At 45.7% G+C, this 17,503-nt stretch overlaps 1 protein-coding gene across 8 annotated transcripts in view; it reads left to right on the top strand.

Annotated features, from left to right (window-relative positions):
- The window catches only part of NARS2 (asparaginyl-tRNA synthetase 2, mitochondrial), a 90,170-nt gene that overhangs the window by 30,544 nt on the left and 42,123 nt on the right, over window positions 1–17,503 (top strand). For all 8 annotated transcript variants that reach the window (XR_012157897.1, XM_073335722.1, XM_073335741.1 and 5 more), the window contains one exon: window positions 15,502–15,634. Coding sequence is in view for 7 of the 8 variants with exons in the window: in XM_073335722.1 (XP_073191823.1) it covers window positions 15,502–15,634 (133 nt within the window). In the remaining variant the exon portion in view is untranslated. The remainder of the gene's footprint in view (window positions 1–15,501; window positions 15,635–17,503) is intronic.

The raw sequence follows: 17,503 nt of genomic DNA, 5'->3' as shown, positions 1-17,503 counted from the left end.
AGAATCATAGAATATCAAGGTTGGAAGGGACCTCAGGAGGTCATCTAGTCCAACCCCTGCTCAAAGCAGGACCAATCCCCAATTTTTGCCCCAGATCCCTAAATGGCCCCCTCAAGGATTGAACTCACAACCCTGGGTTTAGCAGGCCAATGCTCAAACCACTGAGCTATCAGCATTGTCCTGGTTCCTAAGGGTTTTGGAGGAAAACCCCTGTTCCATCTACCCCATGTAGCCAAGTCCTGCCCTGACCTGCTTGGGAAACAGGAGTGGGCAGACACCTTCAGAAGTCTGTTAGTAGCTGGGGTGGAGCAAAACGGGGATGGAAGACCGGAAATAGCTCTGGAAAGCAGGGCTTATGCAGAGTATTGAAGCGAGCTTATTGAGAAGATGAGAGAGAGTGTGGTTGGGTTGAATGGGTAAAAGCAGAGGTTCCTCAGCTGCTCTTTCCAAGCATAGAGCCATAGGGATGAGCAGGCAGTTTGTTGGTAAATAGCCTTTGGGAACAGTTTTGGATATTACTCTTTCTTCCCTGTGCCTCATTGCAAATTCTTTAGTGACCCCCAAGGTCATGCGTAGAGCTGGAACTGTATTTAGCTTTTGCTGCCATAGTATCTAGAAACTTGGTTTAAAAAAAGGTTTCAGAGTAGCAGCCGTGTTAGTCTGTATCCGCAAAAAGAAAAAGAGTACTTGTGGCACCTTAGAGACTAACCAATTTATTTGAACATAAGCTTTTGTGAACTACAGATTCTGCAGGAACTGCTTTTACCCCTTGAGAAAGACTGACGTTGACCACCGCCCCCTATTCACTCAGTATGATCCCACAGAAATGGCCTGCTTTTCAGTATAAGAGCAAAGTAACCTTTATAACCAACATTTTTAAATTGGCTCTTGATTGTATTTAAACAGAAGGCTGGTTGAGACCTTAACTGTAGGCGGCCCGCTATAGTTAGCCATAGCTTTTTTCCTAATTTCCTATGTATTTCCTGCTAGTTACTTTCTCTGAAGCATGGATGTTTTTTTCACACATTTTTCTGTTCAGGTTCATGTCTCTCCCTCATCACTATCGTAGTCTGTGTTTGTAAAGCACATAGCACAATGAGGTGCTGGTCAATGACTGAGGCTTCTTGGTCGTGCCACAATAGTCGTCATAATTAAGCAACCTGACTAGCATTTGTCATAAATTATGTCCCTTTGTAATCCTAAGAACAGAGACCTTACTAAAGCAGATGGGACTTCTGAGATTTTATTTGCAGCTCACCTTAGGGCACCCTTTCCCAAAAGGCTAGGTATGCCCCCCGGGAGGGTACGAAGTATTAGCTGCAGTGATGGGTGCAGATCGGCGTCTCAGTTATTCTCCAGAGCCCCAGCTTTAAGGTTAAGACTGTGGCTGTTCTAGCTGCACAGAGAATCTCAAAACGGTGACCCATGTGTAACAATGGAACAATGTCTGCCTGTGTTTGCGGAGAGCCTGAAAAAAAACAGCCCTGAGGTGTGAACTGCCCTATTCTTTTTGGTGGCTGCTCAGACGTCAGTAAACTTGAATGTCAATATTTCACTGCTCATCCGAACATGGAAGAAAGGAGTAGTATCACACTAGAAAGATCTACACTATCTGCTGGGACTGACCATTCGTTTTGGGGTAGGCTTTAACAACACAGAGCAGGGCTTCGTTTTCCAATTGGTATCATTTTCCTGAAGAAGGCTTAGCTTTTAGAAGGTTGGGAAATGCTGCCTTAAAGAAGGATGAAATTCGATGCTTCTCAATTATGCAGCACATGAAAGGAAATTCCCTCCTGTATTCTCTTCATGCACATCACTGCTCTGCCTTGTACAGTCTTAAATACGTTTGGATGCAGATGTGTGAATGCTGTATAGGACCTATTCAGCACCCCTGCTGTTAAGAGTTACCAAGTGTAAGGCGTAATTGGCTAATTTATCTTGGATCCTTTTAAAACAAAACTCTTCATGAAGTGTCTTGTGCAACATTTGTCTGAATCACCCTCATAACACAGACTCTTGTAATTAGATGGCAAACTAACTTCCATTAATTAGACTGGTACAGACACTTAATTGGAGCTATAAAAAGCAGCCATGACATGTCTGTTTTAATTCAATTACTGCACACTACAGTCTTGTTTGTAATTGCTCTAGTGATTTTTAATTACTTTTTTTTTATTTGATGGGAATGCGATTTTAGTGTTTAAAGCAGGGGACCTGGGAATTGGGACTCCTGCTCAGAGGTTTGCAACTTGCTTGGACAAGCTGTTTGACCTCTCTCTACTCATCTGTAAACTGGGGTGACATCCCTGGGGGTATAGTCAGTACAAGAGATGTGCTAGGTTGACGGTCAGCATGGCGAGACGTCCTCTAGTTGAGGCACATGCTGTTGGGCTTGATGCAACGATGGTCTGAAGTAAATAGGATTAAATTCAATAAGGACAAATGCAAAGTACTCCACTTAGGAAGGAACAATCAGTTGCACACATACAAAATGGGAAGTGACTGCCTAGAAAGGAGTACAGTACTGTGGAAAAGAATCTGGAGGGTCATAGTGGACCACAAGCTAAATATGAGTCAGCAGTGTAACACTGTTGCAAAAAAAGCGAACATCCTTCTGGGATGTATTAGCAGGAGTGTTGTAAGCAAGACACGAGAAGCAATTCTTCTGCGTTACTCGGTGCTGATAGGCCTCAGTTGGCATATTGTGTCCGGTTCTAGGTGCCACATTTCAGGAAGGATGTGGACAAATTGGAGAAAGTCCAGAGAAGAGCAACAAAAATGATTAAAGGTTTAGAAAACATGACTTCTGAGGGAAAATTGAAAAAATTGTATTTGTTTAGTCTGGAGAAGAGAAGACTGAGAGGGGACATAACAGTTTTCAAGTACATAAAAGGTTGTTACAAGGAGGAGGGAGAAAAATTGTTCTTAACCTCTGAGGATAGGACAAGAAGCAGTGGGCTTAAATTGCAACAAGGGCGGTTTAGGTTGGACATTAGGAAAAACTTCCTAACTGTCAGAGTGGTTAAGCACTGGAATAAATAAATAAAATAAAACCTAGGGAGGTTTATGAATCTCCATTTTTAGAGGGCTTTCCCTTCACCCTCCCACTTCCCTGGTTCTTGTCACACAGACAGTAAGGAGCAAACGACTGGAAGTCCGAAGCACAGACAACACGATGTTTATTGGGGTTAGTTTCCAAGCAAGCATATTCCGAAGCCCTTCACACCAGTCGGGCTTATCTCTATACGCCATAGAGCCTGTTCCCCATTGTCCCCAGCGTTTACCCCATGTCCCCCTTCCCAGCTCTGATGCTGCAGAGCGTTTACCTCGTGTCCCCTTCCCAGTTTTGATGCCGCAGAGCCTTGCCTGTGTCCCTGTTCCCCATTCCCATTCTCTCCCCTTAGCAAGCATGAGTCCAATTTCCCTTCCACCCACTTCCTGTTTATGTAGTAATAGTCTCAGCTATACCTTAACCAATCATTTTACTGAAATTTAACTAACCAATTATATTCCACTACCCTAATTAACTTACACCTAGCAACATTTATTGTACGGCAGACAGAAACAATTTGAGAACCAGACAGATTAACAATAGAAAAGTGGGGGCCATAAAGATAAAACGTACAGAAATGAGGGTTTCACAACCATTGAGAAGTGATTTCTTGCCAGACAGGGTGATATCAAACTAAATTCTCTTTAACTGTCTTAAGTTCTGTTTAAAACGTCAGAAAAACCAAAAGTGTGAAAGAGGGGGTGGGGTGGAAAGCAACCAATTAACCCCGTGAAGTTGTTTTAAAGTACAGGATAACAGCAGCAAATTAAGCAAACTGAGGAGGAGGAGAAGGAAAAGAAGAAATGGGTATAGTTAGCTCTGAGCCAAAAGTAGGACTCCTGGGGTTGAAACTGTTGGGGACGGTTTCGGTTGGACATTAGGAAAAACTTCCTAACTGTCAGGGTGGTTAAGCCCTGGAATAAATTGCCCAGGGAGGTTGTGGAATCTCCATCATTGGAAATTTTTAAGAGCAGGTTAGACAAACACCTGTCAGGGATGGTCTAGATCAGTGGTTCCCAAACATGTTCCGCTGCTTGTCCAGGGAAAGCCCCGGGCGGGCCGGGCCAGTTTGTTTACCTGCCGCCTCTGCAGGTTTGGCCGATCGTGGCTCCCAGTGTCCACGGTTCGCTGCTCCAAGCCAATGGGAACTGCTGGAAGCGGCTGCCAGTACATCCCCTGGAGCAGCTCCCTGTGCCAGCTGTATCTCAGGAACTGACTGTAGTTAGCTGAAGGCAGAAAGCAAACTCTTGCTGCTTTCCACACCTCCCTTAAAACAAACTGATTGCATCACAAAACAAACAACAGCAAGCATTTCTTTAAAGATGAACAGTGCTTGCACCCTAAGAAAAAGAAAGTGGAAGTGATGTGTAACAGCACTACCTGGCGAATGTTGCCATAACCACTTTTTTTCAGGATTTTAGCATAGTCGTTCATTTGTTTTGCATGCTGTAGGTTTTGAAACCTGCAGGATTTAAATACTTGGATCCAGACTTTTAAAGGGGCCTCAGCCGTATTTCCATTCGTACATCGGAGCAGCTGTGTGCGTAATTTTTGAGCACTGTTTTTGTGCTGCATGCAATCAGTAGAATACCGGGACTACACATAGTTTGAAAAAATTGATGCTTTAAAAAACTCTTTAAAGCCACTCCACTGCAATTTGAGGAGGGTGTGCATCCTCTCCAGCATAGAGGGTAAAGATGGGACACAACTGCTTTCATTAAAGTCGTGTACTTTGCCCCTCTTATGATCAGGTTTTGAATGAGATCTTTGCTACATATTTTATCTCAGTTTGTGGAACATTTTGTGTCATTCCACTATGAAATGTCCCAGTTAGCTAAGACATGGGAATGGTTATTTGAACTAATGCCTAAAAACTGGTGTGCTGTCATTGCTAATCTGGAGGCTTTATTGATTTTTTTAAAAATAAAGTGATTTGATGAAAATCAAAACCAGGGAAAAACAAAACTCCACTGAAAATAAGACATCATATAGTAAATGCAGAGGAGTAGTGCTTAGGAGATCTCAGTTCTATTTGTGGTCCAGCCATAAGCTTGCAGTATGGCTTGAAGCAATTCATTTTACCTCTGTGTGCTGCAGTTTCCCCATCTGTAAAATAAGGATAATGCACAGGTGTGTTGTGAGGCTCAATTCGTATGTCACGTGCTTAGAGGGCCTGGGATGGCAGGTGGCTGTAGAAATGCAAAGAATATGATTAATATTTATTTATTAGATTATATGAATATGCCTGGATCTGTGTCAATCTGACCTGGGTGACCCTATATTAATTTTGTTTGGTACCTCCTTCAATGTCTTTATCCCCAGTTCTTTGCACCAAGTGCAGAACTGATGAAATTGCAACTGGAGAGAGCCAGGCCTCTAGGTATGGTTGTGCTATTGTTCCGGGCCCACTCTTCATCCTGCAGCGGGTGCAGGGCTCCGTTTGCCCCTTGGCAATCACGGTGTGGGAGACTGCTGCCTGATCTGACTGACTGGTGGCAGAAGTTTGGCACTTCTCAGTCCGTGCCTGTCTAACCATCTCAGATAGCAGCTTGTTTTTGGCTGTATACAGAAGGAAGTATAGTTCTACCTTGTCACATCAAGTATTGAAACAGCAGCCACCAGCATCTCCTGCATAGGCCTAAAGCCACCCTTGCATTGCATGAGCAAATGGTCGAGGTGTATCTTTCCACATCTATAGTTATCAGTAGAGCTGATCAAAAAGACTATATTTTACAGAAATTATTTCAAATGAATTTTTCCAATTTTTTTCAACAAAAATCCCCCAAACCTGAAAATAAATATATATATATATATATAAAAAAAATAAAAAAATGGACTTTGTCACCCCAGTGTCTGTTTTTCAAATGAAGGCAGGGTGGGGACGAGGAAGAAGTTGGGGCAAAATCACGTGTTTTGCTTTTTCTCAAGTTTTTTAAAACAAATATTCATTGTAAATGTTTGTTTTCAAGAAAGGCCATTTTTCATCTTGAAAGGAGTTTCAGTTAGAGTGTGAGCCGGCTCCAGCCAGCAGCCCCGTTCTGTCTCCTTTCCTCCCACTGACTTTCTTAGGATCAGTGGGTGCTCAGCTTCTCTGACAGCCTGGCCCTGTGTGCGTTGGCTCTGCCTGCTTGAATGAGCAGCGGCATATAGTGCTTTGTATCCTGAAAGGTCCCACGGCCTGTCGCGAACCGCTGCATTGCTTAAAGACAGCCTCCCCTGAGTTTAGAGTGGCAGCCAGCTGGTGCCCAGTGGTTGAGGGAGGGGGAGTCTTGGCCTTGGACATTGGGGCAAAATCCTCCGTTTATGGAAAGTGCCTGGGGGGCAGGTTGGCCCTCAGTGATAAAAGCCTCACAAAATGAGCAAGGTCAGGTGAAATACAATGGAACTGTGTAAGAATGAGCCTTTTTTGCACTCCTCTTCGGCTTCCTCTTCCTCCAGAGAGGACAGCATGCTGAGGAAGCTCAGCCTCAGGTGCTTTCCCATCCTTATCTGCTGCTCCTACTCTCTCTTGACGTCATGTCTTGCTTACCACCCTTGGATTGAAACACTTTTTAGGTTTTTGATCTGACGTTTAAGAAAGGGCCTTTCATCTGGGAACAAACTGTGGGGGTGGAGGATCAGCAAAGAGAACACTATCTTTGTAGGTCACATTCTGTGTCCACTTACTCTTGTTTCAGAAAAGGATTTATTCCCACTCAGCACAGGTTGCCTTCTGGGTCAAACCTGCCCTAAAGACCCATTCCAGTGATTTCTTTGTGTTGGCAATGCACCTGCAACTTTGGGAGCACTGCAGCAAAACAAATAAGAAGTAATAAACATGTGTATGTGTGGTCTAGTAGCTAGCCCTGAGTCAGGACTCCTGGGTCCTATTCCCAGCCTTGTCACTAACTTGCTGCGTGATGGTTATTAAGCTGACTGTGTAAAATGGCTCAGAGGTATATTTGCTTAGTTCGGTGACACAAGTAAGTCTTTATTATTCCTGCAGAGCCCTCGCTGTGAGAAGGGGAGCTGGATCCTTTCCTTGCCCATGAGTGATTAGCAGAATTGTTAACTAAAGTTGAATTGCAGCATAAAAGTCATCAATGGAGCTGGGTGGCTGAGCCCAAGTCTGCAATGTTGCTGTGCTGGTTTAAAGGTGTGCTTTTAAGCCAGTTTAAAGTGGTGTAGCTTTGGGCCTCTTATATTGGTTTAAACCTAGCTCTTACCATTTAACATGCTCCTGTAATAGTTGTTTTTTAAATCGACTTGAGTGAAACCAGCGTAACTTCTACATGTGGACAAGCCATGAGAAAGGGAAGTGGGGATAGCCAGCCATCAGCCGCCTGGCTGCTCCCCACGAAATGGGTCAAATGGGAGAGAACCAGGAGGATTTGAGTAGCAAGGGAAATAGAGGTGTTGGAGTGGAGAGAGATGGTCATTTTCCCCGTGTTTTGGTTTCCCTTGGTCCTGGGAATATACATACAGGTCGGACTCGACTAATGATCTCTGAGTACAGTTCAAAGACCTGGATCACAAGGGCTCAGTCCTGCAAGGTGCTGAGCGCTGTGACCCCAATCCAACAAAGCACTTAGGCTCGTGCTTAACGTGGAACATGTGAGTAGTTCCATTGACTTAGATGGGGCCAGTCACATGCCTAAAATTAAGCATGTGCCTCAGCGCTTTGCTGGATCAGGGCCAGAGTGTTCAGCATCTTACAGGATTTAACATGCTGGTGCCATAGGATGTGTGCTTTGTGTGGTACAGTACAATGTTGGGCTCCAGACTGGGAGTGAATGAGAAGAGAAGTGAATGAAATCAAATAGCAGTTTTGGAGAGAGAGCAGTTTATTAAAGGTAGCGTTGCACTCTTTGCTAGTGCTGTTTTCATTCAGATAGTGTCTATTAGCTATGTGAACAGTTGGCTCCGGTGGGCTCAGTCCTGCTTTGTGTGAAATTGGCTACCGAGGGTCTTGTTTCAAAGCCTATTTTGTGTTCCTGTGGTAGCATATATCAGGACAGTATTACAGACAATAATGCCCCAGCTGCCACGCTTTGGCACACGTTAGGGTTTGTCTGGTATCTTACCCCCCCCCTCGCCCCCGGTTGCATCTGAGGACATAAAAGGGCCTGATTTTCAGAGGTGCTGAGAACCATCAGCTCCCATTGACTTCAGTTGGGATTGAGGGTGCTCAGTACTTCTTGGGATTCTCCATCACTGACCATTTTTAAATCAAGATTGGCTCCGTTTCTAAAAGCTCTGCTCCAGGAATTGTTTTGGGGAAGTTCTATGGCCTGTGTTATACTGGAGGTCAGGCTAGATGGTCACAGTTGTCCTCGCTGGCCTTGGAATCTATGAATCTTATGAAAATTAAGCTCCTGATTTTCAGATGTCACTTTCAAATGCTAAGGTTATGTCTGTACTGCGATAAACTCATGGCATGGAGTCCTAGAGACTGGGTCAGCTGGCTCAGGCTGTGGAGCTAAAAATAGGAGTGTAGACATTTGAGCCTGGGCTGGAGCCTGGGCTCTTAAGACCCTCCCCGCACATGAGGTCTCAGAGTCTGGGCTTCACCCCAAGCCCAAATGGTAACTGGGATAAAATACAGCATGATTTTACAAAAGGTAGATTGTGCCAGACCAATGTGAGCTCCTTCTTTGAGAAGAAAAGTAATTTTTTTTTTTAGACAAAGGAAATGCAGTAGGTCTAATCTACTTGGATTTCAGTAAGGCATTTGATACAGTTCCACATAGGAAATTATTAATTAAATTGGAGAAGATGGGAATTAATATGAGAATTGAAAGGGGGATAAGGAACTGATTAAAAGGGGAGACTACAATGGGTCATGCTGAAAGGTGAACTGTCAGGCTGGAGGGAGGGTACTAGTGGAGTTCCTCAGGAATCGGTCTCAGTACCAATCTTATTTAACATTAACATAATGAGCTTGGCACAAAAAGTGGGAGTGTGCTAATAAAATTTATGGATGACACAAAGTTAGGAAGTATTGCCAATATTGAGGAGAGCCGGAATACCATACAAGAAGATCTGGATGACCTTGAAAACTGAGTAAAAGAAATGGGATGAAATTTAACAGTGCAAAGTACAAGGTCATGCACTTAGCGACAAACAACAAGATATTTTGCTATAAGGACTTATCGGTTGGAAGTGACAGAGGAGGACAAAGACCTGGGTGTATTGGTTGATCACAGGATGACTATGAACTGCCAATGTGATGTGGATGTGAAAAAGGCTAATGCATTCCTAGGATACATCAGGTGAAGTATTTCCAGTAGAGACAGAGAAGTCTTTATACCATTATACAAAGCACTAGTAAGACCTCATTTGGAATACTGTGTGCAATTCTGGTCTCCCATGTTTAAGAAAGATGAATTCGAACTGGAACAGGTGCAGAGAAGGGCTAGTAGGATGACCCAAGGAATGGAAAACCTACCTAATGAGAGGAGACTCAAAGAGCTTGGCTTGTTTAGCCTAACCAAAAGAAGGCTATGGGGATATATGATTGCTCTCTATAAATGCACCAGAGGGATAAATACCAGGGAGGGAGAGGAGTTATTTAAGTTAAGCACCAATGTGGACACAAGAACAAACAGATATAAAGTGGCCATCAATAAATTTAGGCTTGAAATTAGCCGAAGGTTTCTAACCATCAGAGGAACGAATTTCTGGAAAAGCTTTCCAAGGGGATCTGTGGCGGCAGAAACCTAACTGGCTTCAAGACTGAGTTTGATAAATTTATGGAGGGGATAGTATGAGAAGACTGCCTACAATGGCATGTAGCCGATCTGCAACTGCTAGCTGCCGATATCTCCAGCGGCTGGTGATGGGATACTAGATGGGGAGGGCTCTTTCGCAGGGTGTCTGGCTGGTGGGTCTTGCCCACGTTCTCAGGATCTAACTGATCACCTTATTTACGGTTTGGAAGGAATTTTCCTTCAGGTCAGATTGGCAGAGATGTTGGGGTGCAGGGAGTTCACCTTCCTGTGCAGCATGGGGTAGGGAATACTTGCAGGTTTAAACTGGTATAAATGGTGGATTCTCTGTAACTTGAAGTCTTTAAATCATGATTTGAGGACTTCAGTAACTCAGCCAGAGAGTAGGGGTACATTACAGGAGTGGGTGGGTGAGGTTCTGTGGCCTGCAATTTGCAGGAGGTCAGACTCGATAATCCCGGTAATTACAGGCCTGTAAACCTGACTTCAGTACCGGGCAAACTGGTTGAAACACTAGTAAAGAACAATATTGTCAGACGTATAGATGAACATAATTTGTTGAGGAAGCGTCAACATGGTTTTAGTAAAGGGAAATCACGCCTCACCAATCTACTAGAATTCTTTGAGGGGGTCAACAAGCATAGGGACCAAGGGGATCCAGTGGATATAGTGTACTTAGATTTTCAGAAAGCCTTTGACAAGGTCCCTCACCAAAGGCTCTATGCAAAGTAAGCTGCCCCAGGATAAGAGGGCAGGTGCTCTCATGGATTGGTAACTGGTTAAAAGATAGGAAACAAAGGGTAGGTATAAATGGACAGTTTTCAGAATGGAGAGAGGTAAATAGTGGTGTCCCCCAGGGGTCTGTTCTGGGACCCGTCCTATTCAACATATTCAGAAATGATCTGGAAAAAGGGGTAAACAGTGAAGTGGCAAAATTTGCAGTTGATACACAATTATTAAAGATAGTTAAGACTTGGCAGACTGCGAGGAGCTACAAAAGGATCTCTCAAAACTGGGTGACTGGGCAACAAAATGGCAAATGAAATTCAGTGTTCATAAATGCAAAGTAATGCACATTGGAAAGCATAATCCCAACTATACATATAAAGTGATGGGGTCTAAATTAGCTGTTACCACTCAAGAAAGAGATTTTTGAGTCATTGTGGAGAGTTCTCTGAAAACATTCACTCAATGTGCAGTGGCAGTCAAAAAAGCGAGCAGAATTCTGGGAATAATTAAGAAAGGGATAGATAATAGGACAGAAAATATGTTGCCTCTATATAAATCCATCGTATGCCCACATCTTGAATACTGAGTGCAGATGTGGTCGCCCCATCTCAAAAAAGGTGTACTGGAATTGGAAAACGTTCAGAAAAGGGCAACAAAAATGATTAGGGGTATGGTATGGCTTCCGTATGAGGAGAGATTAATAAGACTGGGGCTTTTCATCTTGGAAAAGAGACGGCTAAAGGGAGATATGATAGAGACCTATAAAATCATGACTGGTGTAGTGAAAGTAGATAAGGAAGTGTTGTTTACTACTTCTCATAACACAAGAACTAGGGATCACCAAATTAAATTAATAGGCAGCAGGTTTAAAACAAATAAAAGGAAGTATTTCTTCACACAACACACAGTCAACCTATGGAACTCCTTGCCAGAGTGTGTTGTGAAAGCCAAGACCATAAGAAAAAAGAACTAAATAAATTCATGGAGGATAGGTCCATCAATGGCTATTAGCCAGGCTGCGCAGCAATGGTGTCCCTAGCCTCTGTTACAAGAAGCTGGGAATGAGCGACAGGGGATGGATCACTTGATGATTATCTGTTCTGTTCATTCCCTCTGGGGCACCTGTCACTGGCCACTGTCAGAAGACAGGGTACTGGGCTAGATAGACCCTTGGTCTGACCCAGTAGGGCCATTCTTATGTTCTTATCACGATGGTCCTTTCTGACTTTAAAGTCTGAGTCTATGCTACAGTTTGATATCTCTGGAGCCTGAGCACCACGAGCCAGAGTAGACTGACATGGGCCAGCCACAGCCACGCCAGGAGTCTCTTATTGCAGTGTAAACATACGCTACTGGTCTTAAGGGAACTGGGAATGTTATTAATTGTATCTCAGTAGTGTCTAAGAACCCCAGTCATGGATCAGCCTCTTGTGCTTGGGAGGAGCTCCCCGTAAACATGCGCAAAGCTAGTTCCCTATTCTCCTTCAAATGCCTCCTTAAAATTTTCCTTTGCTGTGATACGTTAGGCCACTGGTGTACTGTCTATCATGCTGACCAATATTGTCTTGTTTCCTTGTGCTCCTCTGGCTGTCCGTATCCATTGGTTGTCTCTTATCTTGTAAGTGATGAGCTAGGAAAATGATTTTTCCAACAGCATTATCATTTGTCTCATTCCTGGTCATTACTGGACAGTGGAAGTGCTCTTTCCTCCAAATAGTACTGTATAAACTTGTTGCAACATGGAGATCAGAAGGAAGAGCTAACTGATCAATAACATGTATGTTCCTTTATTTGGAATCCTATGACGCTTTTGAAACTTTTTAATTTTTTGTGATCTTGGGTTTTTGGGTTTTTTTTTTTTCTTTTTAACCCTTCTGTTTATCAGAATTAACATGAATGGAAACTTTTGTGATCAGATTTTTGTCAGCTGCACATCCTCTTTCAGTGTGTACCCTTACTGAGTTTGTCTCGGATTCCATGTACAACTCCTGCACTTCACTGCTTCGCGTGAATATCAAGCAACTCTTAATCTCTACTAGGAGAGTTTATGTTTTCCTGTATGCTGCCTACCGTTAAAGATAGTGGCAGGTAAAGAATAAACCGAATGGCACAGCTAATCTAGACCCATTCTACTGTTCGTGATCACAGCTATATTCTGCTGAAGCGGGGGTGGCGAACCTGTGGCTCCGGAGCCACATGCGGCTCTTGAGAAGTTAATATGCAGCTCCTTGTACAGGCACCGACTCTGGGGCTGGAGCCAGGGGTGGCAGGTTCGTAGAGATTTTGGTGGAGCCCAGAACCCACCCCCACCCAAACGCCACCCACCACCTGCTCTGGGAGGGAGTTTGGGTGCGGGAGGAGGTCTGGGGTACGGGAGGAGGTCTGGGGTGCGGGCCCTAGGCTGGGGCAGGGGATTGGGGTGCAGGTTCTGGGAGGGAGTTTGGGGATGGGAGGGGGTGCAGGGGTAAGGGCTGTGGGGTGTGGCTGCAGACGAGGGGTTTGGGGTATGGGAGGGGCTCAGGGCAAGAGTAGGGGTGAGGGCTCTGTCTGGGGCTGGGAATGTGGGGTGTGGGAGGGGCTCAGGGTGAGAGTAGGAGTGTGGGGGGTGAGGGCTCTGTCTGGAGCGGGGGGGTTTGGGGCTTAGAAAGGCTCAGGGCTGGGGCAGAGGGTTGGTGTGCAGGGGGATGAGGGCTCTGGCTGGGGCTGGAGATGAAGGGTTTGTGATGTTGGAGGGGGCTCAGGGCTGGGGCAGAGGGTTGGGGTGCGGGGGGATGAGGGCTCTGGCTGGGGCTGGAGATGAGGGGTTTGGGGTGTTGGAGGGGCTCAGGGCTGGGGGTAGAGGGTTGAGGGTGTGTGTGGGGGTGAAAGCTCTGTCTGGGGGTGTGGGATCTGGGGTGGGGCAGGGCTGGGGATGAGTTTGGGGTGCAGGCAGGCTGCTCCGGGACAGGGGCCAGAGAGGAGGACTCCCCCCAGCCCTTTCCCTGATGGCAGCAGTGAGCTCTGGGGGAGGAGCCCCCCTTTCCCGCCCCTCCAGCAGCATACTCACCCCCACCACTGTCACGGCATGTGCTCTAGGGTCCCTCTCAGGCCCAGGAATCTCCCCCACCTCCCCCGTGGTGGGTGCCGGGGGGTGCTGTGTGCCCCTCCCCTGCTGTTGCCCTGACTGTAGTCTCACTGAGGGTGAGGGATGGGGCTGCCCCTTGCCCAGCATGGGGCAGGAGTGGTGACTGCCGGCGTGGGGGCCCCCTGTGCTGGTGGAGGGTCCCGCCAGAAAAGGGAAGGGTCTGAGGTGGAAGGGCAGGCTCAGAGTCAGTCTGCCCTGCCAGTGGAGATGGGAGTTGCTGTAGGGAGGCAGCATGGAGCTGCAGGGCAGAGGCGGAGGCAGGGAGGCTCGCAGTGGTGGGCCGGGGGCAGCAAGCGGGGGCCGGGGGACACTCAGGGGAGGTGCGGGGGGGGCCGAATATGGTGGAGCTGGGCCCCTGGGCTCTGAATATTGCTGGTGCCAAGGCACCTCGTGGAGATATAACTCGCCACCCCTGGCTGGAGCTACAGGTGCCAACTTTCCAATGTACCAGGAGGTGCTCACTGCTCTGCCACAGGCCCTGCCCCCACTCCACCCCTTCCTGCCCTGTCCCCTAAGGCTGCCATGCCCTCGCTCCTCCCTCCCCCCCCCCAAACCTCCTGCATGCCACGAATCATCAGCAGGTGTTGGGATGGAGGGGGAAGTGCTGATCGGCAGGGCTGCCGGTGGGTGGGAGGTGCTGGGACCAGGGGGGCAGGGAACTGATTCGGGGGGTGCTGACTTATTACTGTGGCCCTTTGACAATGTACATTGGTAAATTCTGGCTCCTTCTCAGGCTCAGGTTGGCCACCCCTGTACTGAAGTGTAGGGGTGGGAGTGACAAGGCTGTTTAAGCCGCTGGCCTATTGCTGTGAAGCTCTCTCCTGAATTAGAACTTCCATGAATCTGGCAGTCTTCAGATCACAATGGAAAACTTGCTGCTTTGAATGTAACCTTCCCAGGATAAAAACAAACTGAAAGGAGTTGACTTTCGGTAGGAAGAATTTTCGTGGAGGAAGATGGTGATCTGGAAGGCCCTCAGTTTCCATGCTAATGAGTGTGGCATAAGAGAGAGAAGAGATGAAATAGATTCCATGGAAGGCTGTTGGGCAAATACCAAACAATTAGGAGACAAGCTTTGAGCACATTTAAGTCACACAATGCCCCAGATGGGTCACTGGAAGTGGGGATTGAATGTGGGACCTATGGATCTAAAAGAAGGAGTCTCTACTCCCTGAAATGAATAAGACCCAGGTCTATTTATCTCAAAGGCTGTTGCAGACCTGTAAACCTCTGTGGACCAGCCATTAGAGGGCGGCAGAGAGCCACACTGTGTAAGAGAAGGTTACAGCGATACTACAAAATATTTCCTGTTGCCGCTAGCACCTGTTCAGCTGCATCGGTGATGGGAGCCCTCATGTCTACCAGACTGCAGTAGCTTGAGGCATTTTTACCACTACTATGTCAGTTAAACCTGTTGAAGAGCAGGTGTGAATAACATGGTCGAACAATAGTGTCTGGCAGCTGGAGCTTTGTCTGTCCTGAGCATTGTGATGTGCCAGCATGTCTCTGAGACCCTGATTTCTGCAGTGTTAGCTCTCATTTACTAAGAAAAATGTGTCTAGCACTAATGTGGATGGCAAAACCCATCCACATGCCATATGTTATCTGAATGAGGCTGACTCAGTAACAAAGAGGTGGGAACTGCCTCACTTATCTCAGTGTGTTATCTCTGAAGCATAATGATGGCAATTTTAAATGACAGTGCTGATAACTGTTTTGCTGAATCAGTTAATCAGTTTAACAGAAAGATCCCAGCTACTCTGGGATTGTGGGAGGAAAATGGGATTGTAGGTGGAGCTTGGGTAGAATGTACCCATCTGTGCTCCCCGTTCAAAATCTGCCGTCTTATCTTGTGTCTAAACTGCATCTTGTTTCTTTTTGCATTGCAGTGCATTTACACAGGTGTTCACCTTCGGCCCAACCTTTCGAGCCGAGAACTCTCAAAGTCGCAGGCACCTGGCAGAGTTCTACATGGTAGAAGCAGAGATGTCTTTTACTGAAAGCCTCCAGGACATCATTCAGGTAGGTACCAGTTTGTGTGTGATTTTAAAGGTATTGGAGCTTTCTCCTCCATTCACTGTGTTCAGCCTCACGGGCAGTGGAGTTGAACCTCCTATCTATATATATATATATATACATCTCCCCACTGTATTTTCCACTGAATGCATCCGATGAAGTGAGCTATAGCTCATGAAAACTTAAGCTCAAATAAATTTGTTAGTCTCTAAGGTGCCACAAGTACTCCTTTTCTTTTTCCTATCACCTACTGTAATCTCTCTAGATAAATCAGGAGTTGTACTGAAGACAGCTAAGCATTTAAGCTCTCTGTGAGCAGAGGAATGGCCATTGAGGGGAAATGAGGAAGGATTGGAGAAAAGGGCTGATCCATTGTGTGAGCCATTGGCCAAACAGAGATAGCTATGACGTGCTCCAGGACAGCGCTAATTTTTAATACAAAGGAACAACCTGCAGAGATTACTATTCCCAGCGTGTAATATTCTACCTTGATTTTAGCAGAAGGCTGGAACATGTAATCACTGCTGGTCTTACCTGCGTACTAAAGCTGAGATGAGAGCCATTTTGCACAGATGCCACCCTCTGGCTCTCAGAAAGCACAGTTTACACATTGCTGTCCTAGTTGTTCTGAGGACCCCACCTCCTGGGGCTTGTGGGGAAGAGTCAGTCCAGAGGAAATAGAGAATTAGAATCTTTCAGAATTTCTCAGGTTCTGCAATTCAAAAATAATTCAAAGTTCTGAAAGGTTTATGGGTTTTGCTCTGTTTAGGGGGAAGGAAAGAACTTTTCCCCTTTGGCTTTGAGAATTTTTGTTGTTGTTGTTAAATGTCTTGCAAAATCCTAATTTCTCTGGGTTCTCCCCTCCCCCCTCAATCTCTGACCACCATCAGCAGCTGTGAGAGAAATTCTTCTTCCTATCACAGTGGTTTATTCTACAGGTCACATTCGGGATTGCAAAATACTTATTCTTGTGATGTTCTTATTTAAAGAAGTAGAGTTCCTGTTTCTTGAAATCACTGGGCAAGCCATTAAAAAATATCTGAAAGCTGCACTAAGGTCTCAGTTAAGTTTCTGTTTCTCCATATGTTTTTAGAGAAACTGATCTAAATGCAACACCCTTGCACAGCTCAGTGCACCGTGCAGTTTTTCTGTTGAAAGTTTGTTGTCACTGGGTTTAGTGCTTTACAAAGGATGCCCAGTTGAAAGCCCTGGCAACTAATGGCCAAATTTGCATGCGTGGGTGTTTCAAGTTAGGTGTCTAAATCCATGTCTTGGTACCAAAATACAAACAGCCTGATATTTCCGAAGTGTGGACTACCTGCACCTCCCATCAATGCCAGTGACTGGGAGTTTTGGTTGCTCTATTCTATTGGATATCAAGCCATTTGTATAGGGGCGTCAACATGAATACACAAGCCTTATTTCACACACAGGAGCCTGAAGATTTTGGCCTAAGTCCTGACACTACCCTATTGCCACTGAGGCTGACCTCTTACCCAGATGGGCTACGTGTGTGTGAGAGAGAGAGAGAGAGAGAGAAAAGTTCAGGATCTCTGTCCATTCTATCCTTGACCTCTTTGATACAAGCAACAAGGACAAGTTATTGCCAGCACAGGAGTGGTGGCTTTGGGGCTGTAGACGCCTGCCCACTAGGAAACAGACTGAGATGGCAAAACTTATTTCGCATAAGCCACCAATAGCTCATACCACTTTTCATTCAGTATCTCCCAGGATGTGATAGTTTTTTTACTGTCATCCTGTAATGAAAGGTACTGTGTTGCATTACACAGTCCCCAGAGCTGTCCCACAATGTTGCCAACTCTTGTGATTTTTATCCCCCGTCCTGTGGTACTCAGCCTCTTTTCTTAAAGCCCC

Source organism: Lepidochelys kempii, chromosome 1, assembly GCF_965140265.1.
Source record: "Lepidochelys kempii isolate rLepKem1 chromosome 1, rLepKem1.hap2, whole genome shotgun sequence".
In the NCBI taxonomy this organism is placed as follows: Eukaryota; Metazoa; Chordata; order Testudines; family Cheloniidae; genus Lepidochelys; species Lepidochelys kempii.
The sequence above is the reverse complement of the archived record's forward strand: the minus strand, read 5'-3'. Positions and strand labels throughout refer to the sequence as shown.